General features: G+C 37.7%; 1 protein-coding gene across 1 annotated transcript; it reads left to right on the top strand.

Annotated features, from left to right (window-relative positions):
- Window positions 1–630: 630 nt before the first annotated feature.
- On the top strand, window positions 631–22,667 carry AQP11 (aquaporin 11). Its single transcript, XM_082410382.1, has 3 exons — window positions 631–1,885; window positions 9,287–9,403; window positions 12,721–22,667. Exons 1-3 carry the CDS (start codon window positions 1,267–1,269, stop codon window positions 12,798–12,800), a joined length of 816 nt encoding a protein of 271 aa, XP_082266508.1. The 5' UTR covers window positions 631–1,266; the 3' UTR covers window positions 12,801–22,667.
- The last annotated feature ends 49 nt before the right edge of the window (window positions 22,668–22,716 follow it).

The raw sequence follows: 22,716 nt of genomic DNA, 5'->3' as shown, positions 1-22,716 counted from the left end.
AGAAAGGACCCGGGCTCCTTGGAGCCCCCCAGAGATGCCACCTAGTGGTTTCAAGAACACCTTCCAAGCGCTCTATCACTTGAAGCTCGGGCTAATTATTCCTCTCATTTTAGCTCTTCTCTCACTTCTCTCCAGCCCTCAGAAATGTGGACTTGTGTCTCAGCAGAGCCCAGGGGAGGCAGAACTGAGGCTGGAGAGTGCTGAGAAATTTGCACCCCTCTCCCCCAACTAAACCATGACACCCATTCCATTAGGTGCAAGGTCTGAGGAATCCCAGACATTCCCTCCCAGCTGCACCCACAAAGGGCCGCCCAAGGTGGGCGAGCTGTTTTGAGTGAGGGGTGGTGGCAAGACGTGCTCTTTCAACTTCAGCCTAGCACTTCTTGAACAATTCCTGTCTGCCAGGCTCTGTGCTACTTGCCTTCCATGCTTTTTTAAAAACAAATCGATGAGGTGTGTCGTCTGATCCACAACTCTACGAGGTAAACGTCACAGGCAGGTGAAAAAAACTAAGGCTCAAGAAGACCCAGTTGCCTGCCCTTCTTCACACAGGTCAAGCTCTGGTTCGCTCTGAAATCTACTCCCCCCAAACCACCACCCAGCCCCACCCCCGACCTCCGCGCTGCACCTCCGTCACTTCCCGTCTTCTCAGTCGCCCCACAAATTAAAAACGAGGTGGTTGGTCGAGATGAGCTTTAGCGGTCTTTCCAGGCTGCCGGCTTTACAGTTTTAGGAGCGGGGAAGGAAAACACCTCAAGGTTCCCACATCAAAGCACCTGTCAAAGAGCAAGGGGCGCGCGCCCTCCCGCTCAGCGCTGGGAGAAGCGCGCCCGGCGTCGCCGGGGGTCCGGCGGTCCCAAGTCTAGCCTCTCGCAAAGGCGCACGGGCCGCCGCGCGCATGCGCAATGGCCTCCGGACGCGCGCCGTCCCTCCACTCCCCGCCCCACCCGCGCCTGCTTCCAGTCCCTGAGGGAAGCAGGCGAGGGTGTGTGCGTGTCCGGCTCCTGCTGACCGTTGGCCCCTCAGCCGGTGCCCTCGCAGAGGTGTCCTCGTCGCCCCTCCTCCCCGGCTCTGGTAACAACACCCTAGTTCAGAGCCGGGGAGGGGAGGAGTCCTTCCGCATAGCGCCCCCTGTGCCTCCAGCAAGCCTAGAGTCGGCCCGCCCCGAGGGGCGTGAGGGGGCGGGGCTGAGGACTTAGGACTCCGGCCCACACACCGCCTCCTGCCGAGCCAGAGCAGGGATCCCAGCCTGGTGTTGAGAGAGCCATGACGGCGCTGCGGGGGCTCTGGCCCGAGATGCAGGACACCTGTACCTCGCTGGGGCTGATGCTGTCGATCGTGCTGTTCATGGGGCTGGCCCGCGTGGTCACCCGGCAGCAGCTGAACAGGCCCACTGCCCACGCCTTCGTCTTGGAGTTTCTGGCCACGTTCCAGCTCTGCTTCTGCACCCATGAGCTGCAAGTGCTGAGCGAGCAGGAACCCCTGCACCCCACCTGGCCGCTGACGCTAACCTACTTCTTCTCGTTGGTGCATGGCCTGACTCTGGTGGGCACCTCCAGCAACCCGTGCGGCGTGATGATGCAGATGATGCTGGGGGGAATGTCCGCTGAGACGGGTGCGATGAGGCTGTTAGCTCAGCTGATTGGTGCCCTGTGCAGCAGGTACTGCATGGGCGCCCTGTGGAGCCTGGGACTGACCAAGTATCACGTCAGCGAGAGGAGCTTCGCTTGCAGGAATCCCATCCAAGTGGACTTGCCCAAAGCGGTCATCATAGAGGCCGTCTCCTCCTTTATCTTCCACAGCGCTTTGCTGCACTTCCAGGAGGTCCGAACCAAGCTTCGTATCCACCTGCTGTCAGCACTCATCACCTTTTTGGTCTATGCAGGTTTGTTATTCCCACAAAACACTTGGCATGTCCGGAGCTTCTATGACTTGAGGCTCTAAGTTCTTTGCCAAGATACATTTTAAACCATTATGCCTCTGTGATGTCAAAATTGGTATCTCCGTAATTCTAATCATTTTGCAGCTCATTCTTTACCGATAGGGTCGAAATATTGATCCTCCATTCAGTGCTTTTTTTTTTTTTTTAACACCCAGAGAAAGCCACTTCTGTGCTGAAAGTGAGATCATGTGAGATATTGCCAAGGGTTCAAATATCCTACAAAGGGATTGTTGTAATGGTAGAAAGGAAAGATAACGTCAGCTACCTCTTGCCAACTTGGTATAGATCCTTTCTGAGACTCTCACTGAAACATGATCCTGGGTGTCAAAAGTTCCTTCCAATTTAAAGCACAAGCTACCTGATTGGTTAGTAGTAAGAGTGGGAAGTAGAAATTCTGCAGTTCTATTTCTTAGTTCTTTTTCTACAAAATTACTTAAAATCATTTCTTATCTCCTTAATAATTTATCTTGAGTTATAAGTGAATTTTTAATGGCCTATCAAGAAAGATGTTTTAAAATCAAAACGTGCTTGAAATCAAAGTTGCTTTTTAAAAACTAATAATTCTTGAGAATCTGTTGATTTCTTGTAAACCATTTGTTTACCTTGACAGATCTCAGATTTAGTGGATAATCTGAATATTCTAAATGGGACAAGAAAATCCAAAAAACAAAAGTTTGATGATGAAGTGTGTTATTTTAAATGATCACAACAAAATATTTCATTAGGACTATATCTGAATTCTAAAATGTTTTGGAGGCAGGAATCTAATAAAAGGAATTAGTAGTAAGAGTCAGGCTTCTGCCCATTGAAAGGGAAACTATGAGTAGACACAAACCTCAAGATAAGGACTTTGAAACATATGCTTGACTTCCTAGGTAGAAATGAAAGAATTTGCAATCCATTTCAACTTCTTTAGATCTAGTACCATTTTTTTTGGAGAGACAGATGGAAATAAATGGTATAGGAGAGAAGGAAGGATTTATGCATATTTGAGGGGTTGGTGAGTAGTTTCTTATTAAAGTTTTAGGTTTGGGCCAAAGCAGAAACATCCCTTGAAAAAAGTTATGCCACAATTTAGCTCTGTACTTATATAATTAGAAGTGGTAAACATTTAAAAGATGTTTTAAGTTAATAAAATGTTATACACAGTTCCTCCTCCCTCTCTTGATTATCCTTAAATTAGTATTCTTCCTTTTGTACTTTTAATACATATTTATGATTTCATAATAATACTGTATATAATATTAGCCAATACCTATTTTATAAGTGACAAAGATTTTGAGAAAAGAGAAACAAGATAATAATTGAAGTTATACATAAATATAAGGAGAGTTATTAGAAAGAACCCATAAAATAACAATTTAAGGTGTCAAAAAACACTGCTCTCTTTCTTCCCCTCACATTATTGACATAGACATTGCTGAAATGAGGATACTATTTGGTAGGGGAGGAGGAGAGAGTGAAGGGATCACTACAGCAGTGGTTCTCAACATTCTCTCTGCGTTACAATCACCTAGGGAGTGTTTTAAACATACCCATATCTGGGTGCCAAGATTAAGATTTAATTGCTGTGGGAAGGGGCCTAGGCAATAGTAGATTTTAAATTTTCCCAGGTGATCCCAATATGAAACCAGGGCTGAGAACCACTGCTCCAGTCTAGACTTTGCTGGCCATTTCAGTAGCCACTAGTCACATATGGTTATTTAGGTATAAATCAACTAAAATTAAATATTTACTACTTCAGTTGCTATAGCCACATTTCAAGTACTCAATAGCCATATGTGGCTAGTGGGTACAATATTGGGCAGTGCTGGAGACTGTTTGCAGGGACAGAACCTAACAATTATTTACTACTGTTACAGAAATTGATACTCTATTATGATCTTCCTTTTCTGCCAATATAAGGGAGATAAGAATATTCATTGGGCAACATGCCAAGCATGTAGGAAATTTATATGAGTTATCCTAGTTAATACTTACAGCAACCCACTGATGAATACATTATTCCCATTTTTATGTAAGTGAGGCTCAGAAAAGTGAAATGACCTGTCCAAGGTCACACAGCTAGAATGTTCTGGAACCATGATTTAAACTGACACTAAAGCTTATACTCATTTCATTATCAGCATTTCTACAGCATATTCCTCAAAAGTAACAAAAATATATACATACAATTGAATGTTGTTCAGCCATGAAAAGGAATGAAGTTCTGATACATACAATAGGAATGAACCTTGAAAACATTATGCTAAGCAAAATAAGCCAGACACAAAGGGACAAATGTTATATGACTCCACTTACATGAAATATTCAGAATAGGCAAATTCATAGAGTCAGAAAGTAGAATAGAGGTTACCATGGGCTGGGTAGCAGGGAGGAATAGGGACGTTTTGTTTAATGGGTACAGAGTTTCTGTTTGGGGTGATGGAAAAGTTTTGGAAATAGTGGTGATGATTGAACATTGTGACTGTAACTAATGCCATGAATATACACTTTTAAATGGTTAAAATGGCATATTTTATGTTATGTATATTTTAGCATAACTTAAAAAAATTTGTTACAAAAGGATTCTGTTGCCAAATAAATTTGGCAAACACTGGATTAAACAGATTTTCTAATTTAAGACTTCACAGAGCCTTTACTGTGCTACTGTTTATTGTGAAACTCCAGCAAGAGGAGCATGTGGAACACAGTTTTTCAAACTTACGGAATCCATTTGTCTAGGAGTGTGTAGCAGAAGAGAACATACTTTGGGAAGTGCTGCACTAAGCCATGTCACTCCCCATTTTTTCTATGGATATAAGTCATAACTTTAGATCAGTTATTCTAAATAGAGTGAACTGTTTGGGGACTAGCTGAGTGTGTGTCTTACCCGGCAGAGGTGAGGCTTTTGTAGGAAGGAGTTAAGAATGGATAGGGAAGGAAAGTCAGGGGAAGCATCTGCTAAATCAGGTATTGTTACAAGTTACTTTGATATGTCTTTCTCTCTCTTTTTTTTTTTTAAACTTCTAAGATACTATTAGTACTGGTTTGGCTAAGTTGCATGCTGGGATATTTCTTTAATCACTTGCATTTTGAGGACAACCAGAAGTCACTAATACAGGTCACATCAAAAGAACTGATAATTTAAGATTACAGAACATAACTGTCCAGCAGTGTAGCCACAGGCTCCTTGGATAGCCAATGATCAAGCGTCTGATTGTGTATTTATTGATTTAGCATCCTGCACTTTGATGTGCAGATGGAGGCCACTGATGTCATTACCACTTATCATGTATTTATTGACTTCCCAAATAAAGTGAAAAAAACTGTGTGATTTATTAACATATTAAAGCTGTTAAAACTATTAATGCAAATTTCAAGCAAATCTTCCTTAATTTAGGTTTTGGGAGAATTTGGTTCAATGACCAGGGTAAGAGAGAACTGCATTCATTTTTAAATTAATTACATATTGGGAAAAAAATCTGTTATTTTACATATCCAGAAAGGTTGTCTTTATTACTGTACCCTGTTCATTTCCTTTGTAGAATTTTAAATTATATACTTGTTTTCTGATGTAATGCCTGTCTTCCTCCACCAGACAGTAAGCTTTATGAGTACAGAGACTAAAATTGTTTTATTCATTATAAGTTATAATCAGGACTTAGCATGGTGTCGCCTGTTACAAATAAATACTCATTATTTTTAGAATGAGTGAATGAATGAATTAGCAAATACTCTATTCATTTAAAAATAGAAAGAAGTAATACATATCTGGGTATTCCATATTTTATGTCTAAGAGCTTTCAAAATAAGCCTAATATATTGTTTGAAGTAACTGTATTTTTACTTCATTTCATTACTCCATTCAGGTTTTTGTATCCTTCTAAGTCACAAAGAATTTGGGTAAGATTATTTGTCAAAGGAGAAGGGAACTAAGTCCTTTACATACGTTCATTTTTAATACAAGAACCATATGAAATAGGTGCCAATTTACAAATGAAAAACAGCTTCAAACGAAGGTCCAAAACTTTTTTTTTTTATCATGCCAGTATAATATAGTGGTTAAGCACACAGCCTTGGAGTTGGACTGTGTCCGTAGGAGAGATAACTTAATTTAGGTCTGTTTCCTCATCTTTAAAATGGAGAATAATACTATCTATCTCTTCAGACTATGATGAAGAATAATGTATTCCAAGTTCTTCCCACAATAACTGGCACAAATGTTCTGGTCACTGGAAAGGCCTAGCTTCCATTATAAATTAGTTAATTGACATTCTAGCTTTTACACGAGTCTTACATGATTTTAACTAGTGTCATTCTGTCACAGAGAATTTGATTCCCTTTAGGAGTACTGAGAAACATTAGTGCCTATAATTACCAGATTTGGGACTCAGTCTTTGTGGTAATTTCACCAAGGTCATACTGTCTTCTAAGACTCTTGGCAGTCAGCCAGCTGGATCTCCCTGTTGATACCTCTTCTTCAACATATGTTATGGCTTCTCCCCTCCAGACATCAATATATAGTAACTTATGTTTCAAAGCCATTTTCTGTAAGTTCTGTGCCTGATGGATGATTCTTACTTTTTAAATAATTCACATTTAATTACACAATACATGAATGTGTTATTTTTGTAAAAAATGGAAATATTACCAATGAGACTTTTGATTGCTATCCTTCATGCCTGTCCCCTCTCCTTCCCTGCCTACTCTTCTCACCAGTGTAGTCCTGTGCATGCATATGTGTGTGTCCTTCCAAATTCTTATGTGCATTTATTATACATATTGATAGGACCCTATAGAAACTATTATATGTGTTCATGTTAACATGAAAGGTATCATACTTTACTTTCTGCAGTTTGCTTTTTTTAGTGGTGTGGTTCAATGATATTATCTTGGAGATCTATATTAGTAAAGAGATTTCACTTGTTATTTCAGTACTGAATGGTATTCCAAATTAATAACAAAGTTGTATATGTAGCTACCTTCTTCTGAATAGACATTTAGGTTTTTCCCAGTTCATTGCTACTATAAACAACCTTATGTGTGTCTACTAGTATACAAGTACCAGTAGTTCTCTAGGACAGTGGTTTTCAATGGGACAATTTTGCCCCCCGCCCCCCCAGGGGACTTTTAGCAATGTCTGGAGACATTTTTGGTTGTTACAAGGTGGGAGATGGATGTGCAACTGGCATCTAGTGGGTAAAGGCTAGGAATGCTGCTAAAAATCCTACAATGCAAAGGACAACTCCCAACAAAGAATTACCCAGTCTAAAACATCAAAGCCAATGCCACATTTTGGGCCTTTTGCTGACACAATGGATTTCTGAATCAGTTAACTTATCCTTAAAATAACAGTAATTTATTATTTTTCATGACTTTGTGGATTAGATAGGAAATTCCCGAGATCATATAGCTGGACAGTTGGTATGTCTGGAAGAGCCAAGGTGCTTCACTCGTGTCCAGCAGTTGGTACCAACAGCCATCTAAGATGCCTCAGTTTTCTTCACTGTGGCCTGTCATCCTCCAGCAGCCTAGACCAACTCACTTACATGGTCAGGGCATTGTTCCAAGAGAGTAAAAAGTGGAAACCGACGATGGCTTTATTGAGACCTGAACCTAGAATTCACTCAGTGTTGCTTCTCACACTCAGAATTCACATAGCATCACTTCTGCTGCATTCTATTTGTCAGTGCAAGTTGTAAAGCCAATCCATATCCAAGACAGGGGAATAGACTGTACCTCTGGGTAGGAGGAGCAGCTTCTACCAAGTCACACTGAGCAGAATTGGTGATGTAAGGGTTAGAAGATAAGTGTGAAGTAGTTGGAGTTTTAGAATGGTATAAAACTGAGTGACAGTGTTCTTAGACCTAATGGAAATACCAAAGACCTAACAGGAAAACTGAAGCAAACTAATTATGAGGGCAATGATTCAGTCTATTTTTATTGATAAATGCCAAAAAAAAAATCACAGGTCACTTATATTATCACAGCACATATTACATTATATTTTATTATAAAGATCTGTGTGAATCCTTATCTTTTTGTCCATGGTGTCTAGAACATAAGAACTCAATAATTTTTTGTGGAATTAAGCTGAAATGACCACATGCCAACCAAACAATTCTGTTGGCCCTTGGCAGTTGCAGGTTTAACATTCCAGGATTTGACTATTCAAGAGTGGTCCTGAAGGTCCATGATGTGATGTCATTTATAATTGCTGAGGCATGAATATGAATCATGCTGTGAGGCTGGTATGCTAAAAAGGACTCTTAGCCCTGGAGTGAACTCAGTTCAGTGTCAACATCTTTACCTCAATACAGCTTCAATGTTTTCAACCTATCAGGAGTGAAATCTCATTAGTGAAATCTTATGAAAGGGTCTCTTAATTTTCAATTTTACTTCACTGCATTTTATAAAGACAATTAACATGCTATAGTGGCATATGTCCATGTAAAATTTGTGAAGATCTCCGGATCTGTAGCTGTGGCTGAGTCAGAGGCAGACAAGTGTGCCCAAGCTTCCACATGGAACAACCACCAGAAATGTCTCTATCTCAGGGATACAATTAGAGTATGTTTTGAAAAGCGGAGCCACAGTTCTGGTGAGTACCACTGGACAGGCAGTCCAACCTCTTTTGCCTTTCCTTACTTGCTGTGTAGCCAGAGCTATAAACTCCTGGGCCCCATCTCAGAGAGAGACCCTGTGTACAGAGCTGGACCATGAATCCTGAAAAGTAGTCAACAGTTAGAATTTGTGCTTATCTTTCATGACTACTCAGTGACTTCTTTTTTTATTTTTAAAAATTTTGTAACCACGTTATTGAGATATAATTCACACACCATTCAGTCACTTCTTCAGGGCTCTGCTGCCAAGTAAAAATGGAGTCAATGATAATGCTTTGGTCCATTTTATTTTTTGTTTTCAAAGCAAAGGTACTTCTGCTCAAGAGGATCCTGGGGTATTGTACCCATTTTAAATGTACTTTTGTTTTATTTTTATTATTATTCATTTAAGTTTATGAATGTTAAGGGCAGCCAAATCTCTTGTTTTATAAAACTGTAGGAACAATAACAGAGCAGGTTAACTTTCAATGTGCATTTTATAATATACTATAGGAAAAGCATTGGATTAAAATTCTTAATGTCCTTTGTCCCCCCACCCCCGCTTTTTTGCACCTGGCATATTATAATCTATAATCTATTTTTATTCTCTATGCCAGGTGATTCTGCAAAGGAAGATTACAGAATAAGAATACTTAAATACCTAAAATGAAATAGTTACATTTAGTAATCCCTGTATTTCTAGTTGCAAGAAAATGTAAGATACATGGTTTGGTATCATTCTGTTTAAAATGTATTACAGGAGGAAGTCTAACAGGAGCTGTATTTAATCCAGCTTTGGCACTTTCACTACATTTCAAGTGTTTTGATGAAGCATTCCTTCAATTTTTTATAGTATATTGGCTGGCTCCTTCTTTAGGTAAGCATATTTTTATTTAATATGATTAAAAGATTAGAATCTTTTAAATATGATATGGAATGTCACTGTAACATGTCAATTTCCAAAGCCAGAGTAGGAACAGACAGAAAAGAAAAAAGGTAGGAAATGTTATGCCTGAAATAACATTTTATTTTGTGCAGTATCCTTTAAAACTTCTTTTATCTTCAAAGAAACAAATTACCTAGTTAAGGATAGTCAGTTTGAGGTCTGATACCACTTTAAGAAGCCCTCAGATATGAGGGCAAAAAAGTGAGGAGTAATTATTTCCATTAAAAAATAATCTTTTTTTTTTGCTAAAGGAATTTGTTTTTTTCAAGTGTGTGAGCTCCAAATAAAATACTATTTAGTTCACTTGACTCATTTTACAGAAGGGCATCTCATGAAACAATGCAGAACTATAATAAATATAGTTTTAAAATTTTCCACAAGTTGCATTCCTATTATCTCTATCTGGATCAGATATGTAAAATTCCTCTTTTCAGGTAGGTCAAATAACATAAAAAAGTTATAACTGTAATCATGATATGCATTTCCTTATGTAAGTTATCAGCATTTCTTGATTTTGTTTAGTCATCTGTTTTAAGCCTGACTATAATTCATAACTATAAATGAATATGAGGATAGCTGGCCTTCTGTTAGTTCATATTTCTTTTTATCCAGTTTGCATTTTGTTTCTTGTTGCTCATTTCTTTAAAAAAAAAAAGGGGGGTGGGGAGGAGGGTACTTATAGGAGAGAACATAGGCATAACAGGTTTGAATAGCCATCATACTTCACTCCTTCCATTCACCTTCCATTCCTTTCATTTAGGAATTTTCCTCACATTTAGTATCTATTATGCTCAGCAATATCTATAGGCCTAAACATGAAGAATATCATAGAAAACCAGTATTTTAAAATGCTAATAATGGTAGCTTTTTTTTCATCTATTGATTACTAGTATTTTCCAATAAGTTCTTTAAATTTTCTCTGCTCTTAACTTTTAAGAAGTAAAAAAGGTCACTGAAGTTCATGAAGAAGTTAAAAAGGTCACTAATTGGACCGGTCTACTTAAGTTTTTATATGGAAAAATTCTCTTAATATGTCTTATTTGAAATGAACATATATTATTAACATTATATATTTGTTAATGTGCTCCAACTACAATTTTAACAGTAGGCCCATGATACTAAGGAATTATGTCATTCACTACTTGAAAAAAACCTAAAAAGTAGGCCTTTCCAAAATAATTTTAAAAGAAAAAAGAAACAAGTCATTGCCATTCTCTGTAAAAAGACCATGACTTTTTTTTCATTAAACACATTTTCTAGCCTAAATCACTTGATAACTTCTTCCTGGAAGAACATACTGGAAAAAAGTCTCATGACAGATTAAAAAAAAGGAGCAATCACTTCTGCCCCTTTAGCAAATATACAGACCAGAGAGTAGTAGGGTAGGAAAACAGACTATATTCTCTTCATGATAGTGTGGTGCAAACAGGAAGATAACATTACTTGTTGCTGTTACCAAAACATTTTAAAGAACCCCTTATCCAAAAAACAATCCAAATACGCAAATGAAAAACAAATATACTTTTATTTCTTTGCTTCCTATTCAAGGGATCTTTTAAAAATGGAATTGGGATCAAACTTTTTTGCAATTATGTATGGCCCTAATTAGCTTGTTGAAAATATACATTCAAAGATTCTTCCTTTGTTGACCTAAGGATCTCCTAGCTTTTTCTAAACAGACCCAAACAAAATTTCTGTTCTAGTTCTTCATTTAAAGAGCCACGTTCCTATACTGCTTTAAGAGGTTTGTGAATGAGAAACAATATAGAAATAACTCGATAGATGTGGATAAAAGGCATGTGACTAAATGGCAGTTTTTAGAATACTAAATTCTGGCTTGCCACTGACTTTTGTCATACACTGAAATTACATTCCCACTGGGGAAAAAAATGGCCTCAAATGAAGTAAGGTCACTATTTAACTCTAAGAAGGATAAGAAAAATAAATTTTATTTTTACAAGAGTCATTCAAAGAGCTAAGAGATGAGGAGTCGAAGCAAACAAACACTAGGCAGTGCCACAGAGTGCGACAGAGGAGAGTAATCGCAAGATACCTATCTTCTTTCCCTTCTTGACCAAGCAGGGAGCCAACTATTCTTGGAAGACACGGTCCTTGTTCTTTCTTGTTTCTCTTCATAGCGGAGATAATTATAATTCCTTTAATGGGCCCTGCCATCTTCCCCAATTAATAAAATGTTAGAAATGTGACTATAAGAATGTATATAAATTCTCTAGCTTACACATTTCATAAAATAAAAATTAGCAAATTCTATTTGCTTCTATGAAACTGCAACTCCATTTTTAGAAAGTTTTAAATGTAATGTCTTATTTTCTAGCTCTGACTTTATAAAGAATATGTCAAATTTTGTGGATTTATTAACAGATTGTTTCTGACTTTTTAAAAAATCTAAAGCCTTTGGTTACAAATCAGATTCATCTTTCAAAAATATGTTAAGCTATCCAAATGCTAGTCAAACCTTAAGGTTTCCTCTTGTTAGCAAACAGGAGTAAACTATCAAATCTGCATGTGACAAAAACACATTCTTAATCTAAGTTTAAACTGATTTAGAGCTTTAAGCCTACATACCTTCAGATAAAAACATTAACCATTGCAGACTTCTCTGTTAGACAGGGATTTGAGTCCTGTGCCTAAATCTCCTCTGTCCCTATTTCCCACTGAAAAATTTTAAATCTTAAAAAATGTTTTTAAAAAAAAATCACATTTTTTACATATATATATATATGCTAGTTTAGATTTATCTGGCATGACCTCAAAAATGAAGATGTGCTAATATGTGATTTTTTAAAAAACATTTATATTTAAGATTTAAAATGTCAACTGAAGTTTTCTTTCAGATACTTTGCTTATTAATACAGCTCTAAAAGCTATTAATGGTTGAGACTAAAATGGAGACCCAAGTCCAGAGTTTCTCACTCAGCAAGTCAGTAATGGAGCCAGAACTAGAACTCCAGATCTATTTTATTTATCCTTTGAATTCACTGTTTAGATCCTACTGGTTTTTCCAAGTACATACTGTTTTTAAGGATTCATGGTTGAAGAAAAATAATATGAGAATATTATATTTTAAAATACCTACATGTTTCATGTAGAATTGATGTAGCTAATTCTTTTAAACATAGCTCTACAAATCTCTAGGTATGTAATTGTATATAATCTTAAATTATAACCACTGAATGATTATGAACTTCCTTAGGGATTGTTTTGTTTTTACCGTATTTTTCTTTCAGGTATATTGCTGATGATTTTGATGTTCAGTTTTTTCCTTCCATGGCTGTATAACAACCATACAATTAATAAAAAGGAGTAACTATTCTAAAAGACTAAGTTTCAGGACAGTCAAGATGGATGTGATAAAGATTTTATCACCTAATACTCACACACTGGCTGCACTGGATTCGTCAATGTTATCTTCCTTTGAAGAAACTGCCTTAGAGTTTTCATCACTGGGACTTAAAAAAAATTACTGTGAAAATAAGGTATCCTGTGTTTTTCAGTTAAGACTTGTTCTTTTAAGCGTGTATTAAATGCTGCTAGAAAAGACTCTTTAAATATAAATCTCAAGTGATAATTGTTAATTTTGATGAAAAAGAAATTGAGTACAGGGTGAGAAGGGAAGGGAAGGTGATGGTAGGACCAAGAAAGAGTATGTGTATCATGTGTCACTTGAATGAACAAGATTTTTAACCAAAGTACAAACAGTCATGCTTACAAAACTGGAGAGGATACTTTTCAGCCACTACCTCACACAGTGATACCATCAGCAGTGTCATCTTTCAATAGGAAAGTTGCTTTTGGAAGTAGATTATATACCTACTCATACTCAAGGGGGTTCCTGAATTTTAAATATATTCTAATCTAAAATATTTTCTCTAAATAGACAATCTCACTAGCTTTAGGCAAACTGTCATTCTTTAGTAGAATAAAGCACTCATACAAAGTATAAGCTTTTCACATTCTCATCTGACTGAACAGCTACCTTATGAAGTAGGTAGGGCATGTATTTTTAATCTCCATTTAACAGATAAGGAAATGAAGTCTAGAAGGGGGTTTACTGCTTTGCCCAAGGTCAAATACAGCCAAATACCATCTTTAAACTTCTACTTCAATACAAAAAAATATTCTCCGTCATCAAGACTAAAGGAAAATTGAAGATTATAAAGAAACATTAAATACTTTATAATGTTACAATCTGTTTAGGAATTAACAGCTTTTTTTTTAGGCTTAAAGAACCTTCAAGTTTTCCTCTATTAGAAGCTTTCTTTTATTGTATGTCTACCTTTTTTTTTTTTATTCCCCCCCCGGATGTCTACTTTTTATTAAAAGTTCAGATGATAAAAGGTTAAGTATGTTTCTCTTCAAAGGAATTCCATTATCAGAGTTAAAACTGAAAGCAAAAAAAAAAGGGGGGGGGGGCGAAATAAGATCTGTTTGAGTAATAATCAATTAAGCAACTGATAAACTGCCAGGTGATCTAAGTGCTGCTTGGTGATCAGCCTGTTATAGTCACTCTCTTTACACCTGCAGACTGAACCAGACTGCTGCAGGCTACCCAACAAGGCAGCCAGTTTGACGGTCATGGACTTTGACTCTTGAACTTATGAATACATACCGTAGTATTTTCTATTTTAAAAAGCAGAGTTCATAAAATTGCAACAATGGCTAAATGCAGTCTCTGACTTGTTTTATTTGGCCTGCACAGTATTTAAAACAAAATAACAAGCTAGTTATTGTAAGTTTTTAAACCACACAAAAATCCATAGTTCTAGCTTCTCTTGAAAAAAATCAAAAGATCAGTCAAGGGCTTCCCTGCTGGCGCAGTGGTTGAGAGTCTGCCTGCTGATGCAGGGGACACGGGTTCGAGCCCTGGTCTGGGAAGATCCCACATGCCGCGGAGCAACTGGGCCCGTGAGCCACAGCTACTGAGCCTGCGCGTCTGGAGCCTGTGCTCCGCAACGAGAGAGGCCGCGATAGTGAGAGGCCCGCGCACCGTGATGAAGAGTGGGCCCGCTCTCCGCAACTGGAGAAAGCCCTCGCGCAGAAACGAAGACCCAACACAGCCAAAAAAAAAAAAAAAAAAAAAAAGAGCAGTCAATATTAGGCCTGACTTCTGCTATTACAAGCACACAAAATGACTGGTCCCTTCAAAATAGTCCCTTTGCCACTCCCTATGTCTTCCAAACATGAAGCTGAATTTCACTTATTATTTCATGGCTGTTTTTCTTATAGGAATTTTTTTTATTCATGTCTCTTTATCATGAGACTGTGGTTTAAGAAAATTGAGCATTAATTTGTGAAAATACCCAGCCCTCTAAACTTCACTTGTCAGAATTAGAGGTTGCGACTTCTGATGACACGGCTTCCCCTGCAGCCCTCTCAAATGGTAGCTTAGCTGTTTTCTCTATCACACCTCTTGATACCACTGGGCCTGGAGATGGAACAGGTCCCTTTCTCCTCATCTATTCTCTGCTCCCCCCTTTAAAAACATGTCATCAGACCATGCCACCTTCTACCTGGGTACTTCTTATTGCAGTTATCTACCGTACAGTCCCCTCAATTCCCTCTTGATCCTTTAGGAATTTAGTTCCTGTCTCACTCTCTCTCCACAACACTACTCCAGTTATATTTGTTGGTGATTTCAATACTTACAAAGATGATCCTTCCAATATCTTGGCCTCCCAGTTCATTGGCTGAACTTGAAAGGCTCTTCAATAATTTTTCCCTTCTCTTCTGCCTCAACTACAACTTTGGTCATAACCTTGAGCCTGTCATTACCAATAACTCAAACTCTTCTCTGATCTCAAATGCCTCATTCCCCAACCACTAACCCCTCTCTCCAGCTCACTCGCCCTACTATCTCATCTCCAATGATCCTTTGAACCCCCATGGGGAACTTCTGTCCACTGATACCACCATGTTTTCACATCTTTCTCCCCTCTCAATTACTCTCGTCTCCTTCAGCAGCTTAAATTACACTCTTGCATAGAATCTTAACTCCCTTGTTCCTTTATCTCATCATACTCACATGGCTTAACCACAATTTGATTAAATCCAACTGTCTGCTTATTCCATGCCTGCACCCAAACATGAAATAGAAGAAAAATTGGAGATAGCAGTAGGACAGTTCTTTCAAAGACTTTTGCTGTAAGCAAAGAAAATGTGGGGGAAATTGGGTCAAGAAAGAATTTCCTTTTTTAAGGTGGGAAAGACATCAGCATGTTTACATGCTGAGGGGAATGATGCAGTAGAGAAAATAATGATATAGGAAAGGGAGGGGAGATTTCCCAGGTCCATAGTTTTTAATTGGCTAGCAAAGATAGAAGCAAGTGCACAACTGAAGGGGCTGGCCTTGGCTAGAATCACAAACAAATCATTCATAGTAACAGGAGAAAAGGTTAAGAATATATGGGCACAAGAAGAGTTGGTTGAACAGATGTGATGGTGGTGGGAGTCTGAAGAAGTTCTTCAGTTTTCCTCTTCCCATTTTTTCTTGAAGCATTCTAGTCAGCCCTTCAACTCTACCATTCCACTGAAATTCCTGCCAAGGCCATCAATGACTTCCATGCTGTTAAATCAAGTTCTCATACTCCTTACCTATCAGCAGCATTTGATACAATTTATTGCTTTCTCCTCCTGATTCACTTCACTTCCAGAAAATTATTGCTTTCTCAGTTTATTCTTCCTCCTTTCCCCAAACTAAATGATAGTTTCCCAGGGCTCAGTCCTCTGAGCTCTTTTCTATTTATACTTACTCCCTTGGTAATTTTATCCAGTCTTGTGGCTTTATGGCAACTATATCCTAATAACTGCCAAATTTCTATCTCCAGCTTGTACAACTGTCCTGAACTCCAGACTCATATCCATTTGTAAATGTAACTCTATACTTGGTTGTCTAACATATAACTCAAGTTAATACATGCAGCTCTAGTTAATTCAAACTGCATAGTTTATCCATTCTATTGATGGTATTTGTACTTACTCACTATTAAATCAATGCATGTGATAAACATTCTTGTGCAGGTCTTCTTGTGTACATGTGTTTTTCTAGGGTAGTAGGCTTTCATACTTTTCATTATGGCCTACTAGCATAGTTTGGTCAAGCCTCCATTTACTTACTCCTGTCCAGATTATTGCAATAACTTCCTGTTTCTATTACCAGAGTGATCCTGTTAAAGCAATCAAATCATGCAACAGCTCTCTATTTCAGACTTAAAGGCATATATTCTTCGATTTAACTATTACAAAACTGTACGCAACTGTTGGTGCAAAATATTAATGTGCTGGGAAAAACTGCACATGAACCAATGTGATTACTGGGTTATACGGACATCACTGCCCTACTTAGCAATCATTTGTGAGCTAGTTCACATTATTTAAAAACACACTGTAGCAAAACTGTATTAGAATGCTAGGGCTAGAATAACCACACTTGAAAGCATCCTACATAAGGAATAATTCCTAGCTTCTAAAAGCACACAGGATTCCACAACTTCTTGCTTTTAAAAGACACTGTAAACAAAATGAAAAGACAAGACACAGACTAGGAGACTGGAATCTAGAATATATAAAGGACAGATCAGTAAGAAAAAAATAAAACTGGGCAAAAAATATGTATAAGTCAAATGTACAAAGCAGGAAGGTGTTCAATTTCACTAATAATCAGGAACATGGAAATGACAATCTTGATGAAATTCTACTTTCATATTCATCAGGTTGGCAGAAATTCAGGAGTCTGGAAATATCAAAAATTGATAAGGGTGTAGAGAAGCATTATTCCCTAATAGTGGAACTGTAAATAGCTACAATCGTTTTGGAGAACAGTTTAGCAAAATCTAGCAAACTTTAAGGTTTACATAAGTGGGGCTTCCCTGGTGGCACAGTGGTTAAGAATCCGCCTGCCAATGCAGGGTACATGGGTTAGAGCCCTGGTCCGGGAGGATCCCACATGCCGCGGAGCAACTAAGCCCGTGTGCCACAACTACTGAGCCTGTGCTCTAGAGCCTGCGAGCCACAACTACTGAGCCCACGTGCCACAACTACTGAAGCCCGCGCGCCTAGAGCCCGTGCTCTGCAAAAAGAGAAGCCACCACAAGGAGAAGTCTGTGCACCACAACAAAGAATAGCCTCTGCTTGCTACAACTAGAGAAAGCCCGCACGCAGCAACAAAGTACCCAACGTGGCCAAAATAAATAATTAAAATTTAAAATCTTTGAAAAAAAATAAAAATAAAGTGCTTAAGTAGGAAAAGCAGCAGAAAGATTCAATTAATAAAAGTTAAAAAAAAACCATGCAACCCAATACTATATAGTGTTTATAGCGTACATACACATTTAGCAAAAATACAAACACATACATAGTTATGATCAATACCAAATCTGGGATAGCGGTTACCTCTGAAGAGGAGGAAGGGGACTGGGATCTGGGGAATACAAAGGGAGCTTCAACTGTATTTGTACAATTTTATTTCTTAGCTGCATGTGAGTATATGGGTATGTGTTAACATTAGTCTTTTTTTTTTTTTTAACTGAAGTATAGTTGAGTTACAATATTACATTATTTTCAGGTGTACAGCATAGTGACTCAGTATTTTTGCAGATTTTACTCCATTATAAGTTATTACAAGATAATGACTATAATTTCCTGTGCTACAAAATATATCCTTGTTGCCTGTCTACTTTTCACATGGTAGTTTGTATCTGTTAATCTCATACCCCTAATTTGTCCCTCCCTTACTTCTCTCTCCCCTTTGGTAACCACAAGTTTGTTTTCTATATCTGTGAGTCTGTTTCTGTTTGGCATATACATTCATTTGTATTATTTTTAGATTCCACATATAAGCGATATCATATAGTATTTGTCTTTTTCTGACTTATTCCACTAAGCATAATATTCTCTAGGTTACATTAATCTTTTTAATATGCCAAAAAAATTTCAGAACACAAATTATTTATAAAGTTAGGTAATGATAACCAACTTTTCCTTTACCTGCAGAGTTTTGCATTTAAACAATGAATGATAATTGTAAATTTTTTAATTCTTTGGAACTCTAAACTACGATATATAGCCCAGATCCCTATTCCTCAGATAAAAATTATGACCATGCAGGAGATGTGTTAGTTTTCTAGTACCACCGTAACAAAGTACCATAAACCAGGTGGTTTAGAATAACAGAAATTTATTCTCTCACAGTTCTGGAGGTCAGAAGTCCAAGCAAGGTGTCAGCAGAGCCATGATCCCTCTTAAAGGCACTAGGGAAGCATCTGTTCCAGACCTCTCTCCTAGCTTCTGGTAGCCTCAGGCATTCCTCTGCTTGTACATGCATCACTACAATCCCCCACCTTCACGTGGCTTTCCCTCTGCCATGTCTGTCTCTGTGTCCAAATTCTCCCTTCTGATAAGGACACCAGTAAATATTACATTAGGGCCCATCCCAGTGACTTCATTTTAACTTGATCACCTCTGTAAAGATCCTATTTCCAAATAAAGTCACATTCTGAGATGCTGGAGGTCACGATTTCAACATATCGCCCTGAGGGGACACAATTCAACCCACGAACAGGGAAAAAAAAACTCAAGTCTCCCTCCTACCCCAGTCCCCTACTTCTCCCAAAAACAACTTTCTTATGCGTCATGTATATGCACATGATACGTAAAATCCCCATTGTAACCTCCAGCCCCTTTTCTTCAATACAAATATCTCTGTGTCTTGTTTTTTAATCTAATGTATCTTGGAGCCTATTCATTATTGGTACATAGTATCTAACCAATTCTTTTTAAGGGATAGTTTTCCATTGTACAGAGGTACTGTAAATAACTGACCCAGGCTTAACTATAGACATTGAGGTTGTTTTCAGTCTTTTACAAATAAAGTTGCAATTACTATCCTTGTGCTTATGACTTTCCTAATGTGCAAACTTATCTTTTCGATAAATTCCTTTAAGTGAAGTCTCTGGGTCTCTCATGTGCATTTTAAGCTTTGACAAATATCAATAGTACGTTCCTCAGTTTCTATAAAAACCTTTCTTAACTTTAATTATATACAACCCCAATTTATAGTTTTTGTTGTCGTTGTTTCTGTTTGTTTGTTTTTTAAGGTTTCGGGTTGCAGTAGACAGCTGTAAATTTTTGCAAGCCAGCATCCAAGCATCCTTTCTATTTGGGATAATCCACCACTGTGAGAATCTGAGCAGGGGCAGTGCCCTCCCACTACAGAAGCTGAAAGGGCCAGATAGTCCTGTCTTCTGGCAACACACACAGTGCCAACCAGGACCCTGTGGGGACTCAAAGACACAGAAGCAATTCAATCAGTCTGACACCCAGAGGAATCACAACATCTTATGTAAACCAATCCTAGTTCCTAACCTTTTTCTGAGCCTGGTTTATTTCAGCTTTCATGTCCATTTTGTGAGCTACCAGATAGCCTTTTTTTTTGTTTTTCTGCTTAAATTAGCCAGATTTGGATATTTACAACCAGAATTTAGGCTGATAATTTTGGTCATACTTTTATGAACATAAATTGCTACACTATTCTCATATTTGCATTACACGCTATGAAGGCTTAGACTGCTATATTTTGGGGTAATACATATTTGCTTTTCTTCATAATTCTGTCAGCTGTTTACTGATGCTATTGATATACCTGATGCAACCACCCCTTTTCTCCTTTTCTAACCTGTTACATGACTAGAAACTAGATGAGCAAGTACATTGGACCTGTTTGTAGAGCAAGGGTAGAGACCTGCAGTGAAGGCCTGAAGGTCCTTCGAGAAAAATGCATAATTTTATCACATCTGTTTTAATTGCTCAGTGGAATTTTAAATATCAGACATCTCAGATGTATTCTAAGAGCTGAGTTAATATTACATTTGTAGCTGCTTCTTTCTGTTATAGAAAGAATTAACTACTTTTGGTAATAATTAACATTTATTGCATCATCTTCTACACACTGTTGTTAGTGATTCATACAATTTTCAAAATAATCCAAAAATAAAATCCTAAGAAGAACTAGCCTGTATACACTTTTATTTATTAGCCTTCTCATCCCCAAGTTATGTATTTCTACTTTATCTTCTTAAAATTGTGCTAAAAACAATTCTAAGTTCACTGCTCTCCCCAAAGTTGTCCTGATTTCTCATCTGAAGTTATTAAGTCCCCGACATTAGATATTGATTTTATTTACGTAGATATGAGCAGACAGAGTGAGATGCTAGTGAAAGTATTTTTCAATTTCAGCTTGTCAAGGGATGGCAATAATTCTATTAGAATCCTCAAGGGATTTTCTCAGATTTTAATTACGATCTATTAGCCACAGAAGATGGGTACCAGATGCAGAGTCACCCATTCTAGAAATACTTTAAAAATATGACTTGTATGACAATTAACTATATAGTGATTCTATCTGAAATCCTGCAGATAAATAAAATTTTATCTAAATATCTAAAATTTCTCTGAACAATGAGTAATCACACTTGTCTTCTAAAAATAAAGGGCTATATACTATGATCATCTGTGCATAATCCCTCATCTTTAACAATACCGGCAAGATCCCAACAAGATCTCAAAATACATAATCAACAAACATTTAAACAAGCCTATCTGAAAAGTATCAATATCTGACAAAGTGACCTGAGGGAGGCAGAAATCCACTGGGATATTTTAATGAATACAATTTTAAACAATAGAACCTAGATCTGACAACCACTAACCCTAGCTATGGGGGCAGAATGTCTATGTCTTTTCTTAAAATTTCCTCTACACCAAGAAACAGTAAACAATTCCAGCAACCCTAAAACTAAGTTCAAATAGAATCAAGAAATGTTGGCTTGCTGATCATTATGAATTTCATTTTTAAAAAGTGTGACCTCATCTTTTCTTCTTTCTCTTATTTTCTCAAAGCTATGGGTACACCTGCCTATTACTTTTGAAGTCATTCAGACTTTGAAAGTCTAGTCCTCTCATTTTACAAAGATGAGGAAGTAGGTCCAGAGAGGTTAAATATCTTGTCTGCCAAGTCAGAACTAGATGCTTGGTCTTCTGCATCTTAGCTGACTGCATTATCCACAATACCAGGCCGACCGCAGCAGTGCCTACAGGAAGCAGTGCACAGAACCTCAACATTTTGTTGATATGTTATCAAAGAGCACTTTATGTTTCACTAAAAGTCATGATTACAAGTATGTAAGCATGACTTTAAAAAGGAATTCAAATAGAATTGCTAAGATTAGCCTGTAAGAATACCCAGACTGCTTACTGAAGAATGGATAAACGTCTAGCATAGAATTATGAATGCTGCTGAGATTGGTAGCAGAGAAATTTGGGAACTTCCTGTGCTGTCTATTGAAATTTTAACACTGAAAACCCTGCAGTAAAGAGAAAATGTGCTTCCTTTCAGCTGTTGGTAGATGGTAAGGCTGAATGGTATTTGGGAGCATAGGCTTAAAAATCACAGCTCCCTATCTGTGTGACCTCAAGCGTTACTTTACCTCTCTCTGTAACTCAGTTTCCTCATCTCTAAAGTGGGATCATAAAAGCACCTATACCTCATAAAGTGGTTAAGAATATTATATGCATAATGCATGTAAAGAACCCAGGACAGTACAGAGAAGGTCTCAGTAAATTTCAGTTCCCATTTCCAAGCGGTCTTTATATTTGCTTGTTGTAATAAATTCAGTATTTATGAGAGTCTGGTCAGGAAAAGGAATATTCGTTTTTTTCAGTCTACCATGCAAGATGAGGGAAACCAAGTAAAAGTGCTGAAAAGAACACTGGGCTTAGTGGTGACACACTAGTCACTAATTAGCCAAGTAATTGTGAATAGCTTTCTTAACCTCTTTTTAAGGTCATAAAGTCCAAGTATAAACCTGTAATTACAAATCAGCCTGATAACTAGCCAGGTGTCTGTGAAAACAGAAAACTGAGAGTTGAAAAGTATGCTATGAGAAAGTACTCCTGATTCAAGTGGAAGCAGAAATCCCTTTGAAATGTGTTATGACCTTGCCCTACTAAACATTTGCCTGAAGCTCTAACTATACCATTTTCTTACTTATTTCATGTTCATGTTTCAACAAAAGTCAAACAAAAATAAGACCAACAAGATGCTCAGTTTTTGCCAACACTAATTTTTTAAGAAACGTTTCTCATTAACGGTTTTAGTCAAGAATGAAAATGGGAGGGAAGTCCAAAAGGGAGGGGATATCTGTATGCGTATGGCCGATTCATTCTGTTGT

Source organism: Balaenoptera physalus, assembly GCF_965194825.1.
Source record: "Balaenoptera physalus genome assembly, chromosome: 10".
Taxonomy (NCBI): domain Eukaryota; kingdom Metazoa; phylum Chordata; class Mammalia; order Artiodactyla; family Balaenopteridae; genus Balaenoptera; species Balaenoptera physalus.
Note: the sequence above shows the minus strand (reverse complement) of the source record. Positions and strands in the feature narration are given on the sequence as shown.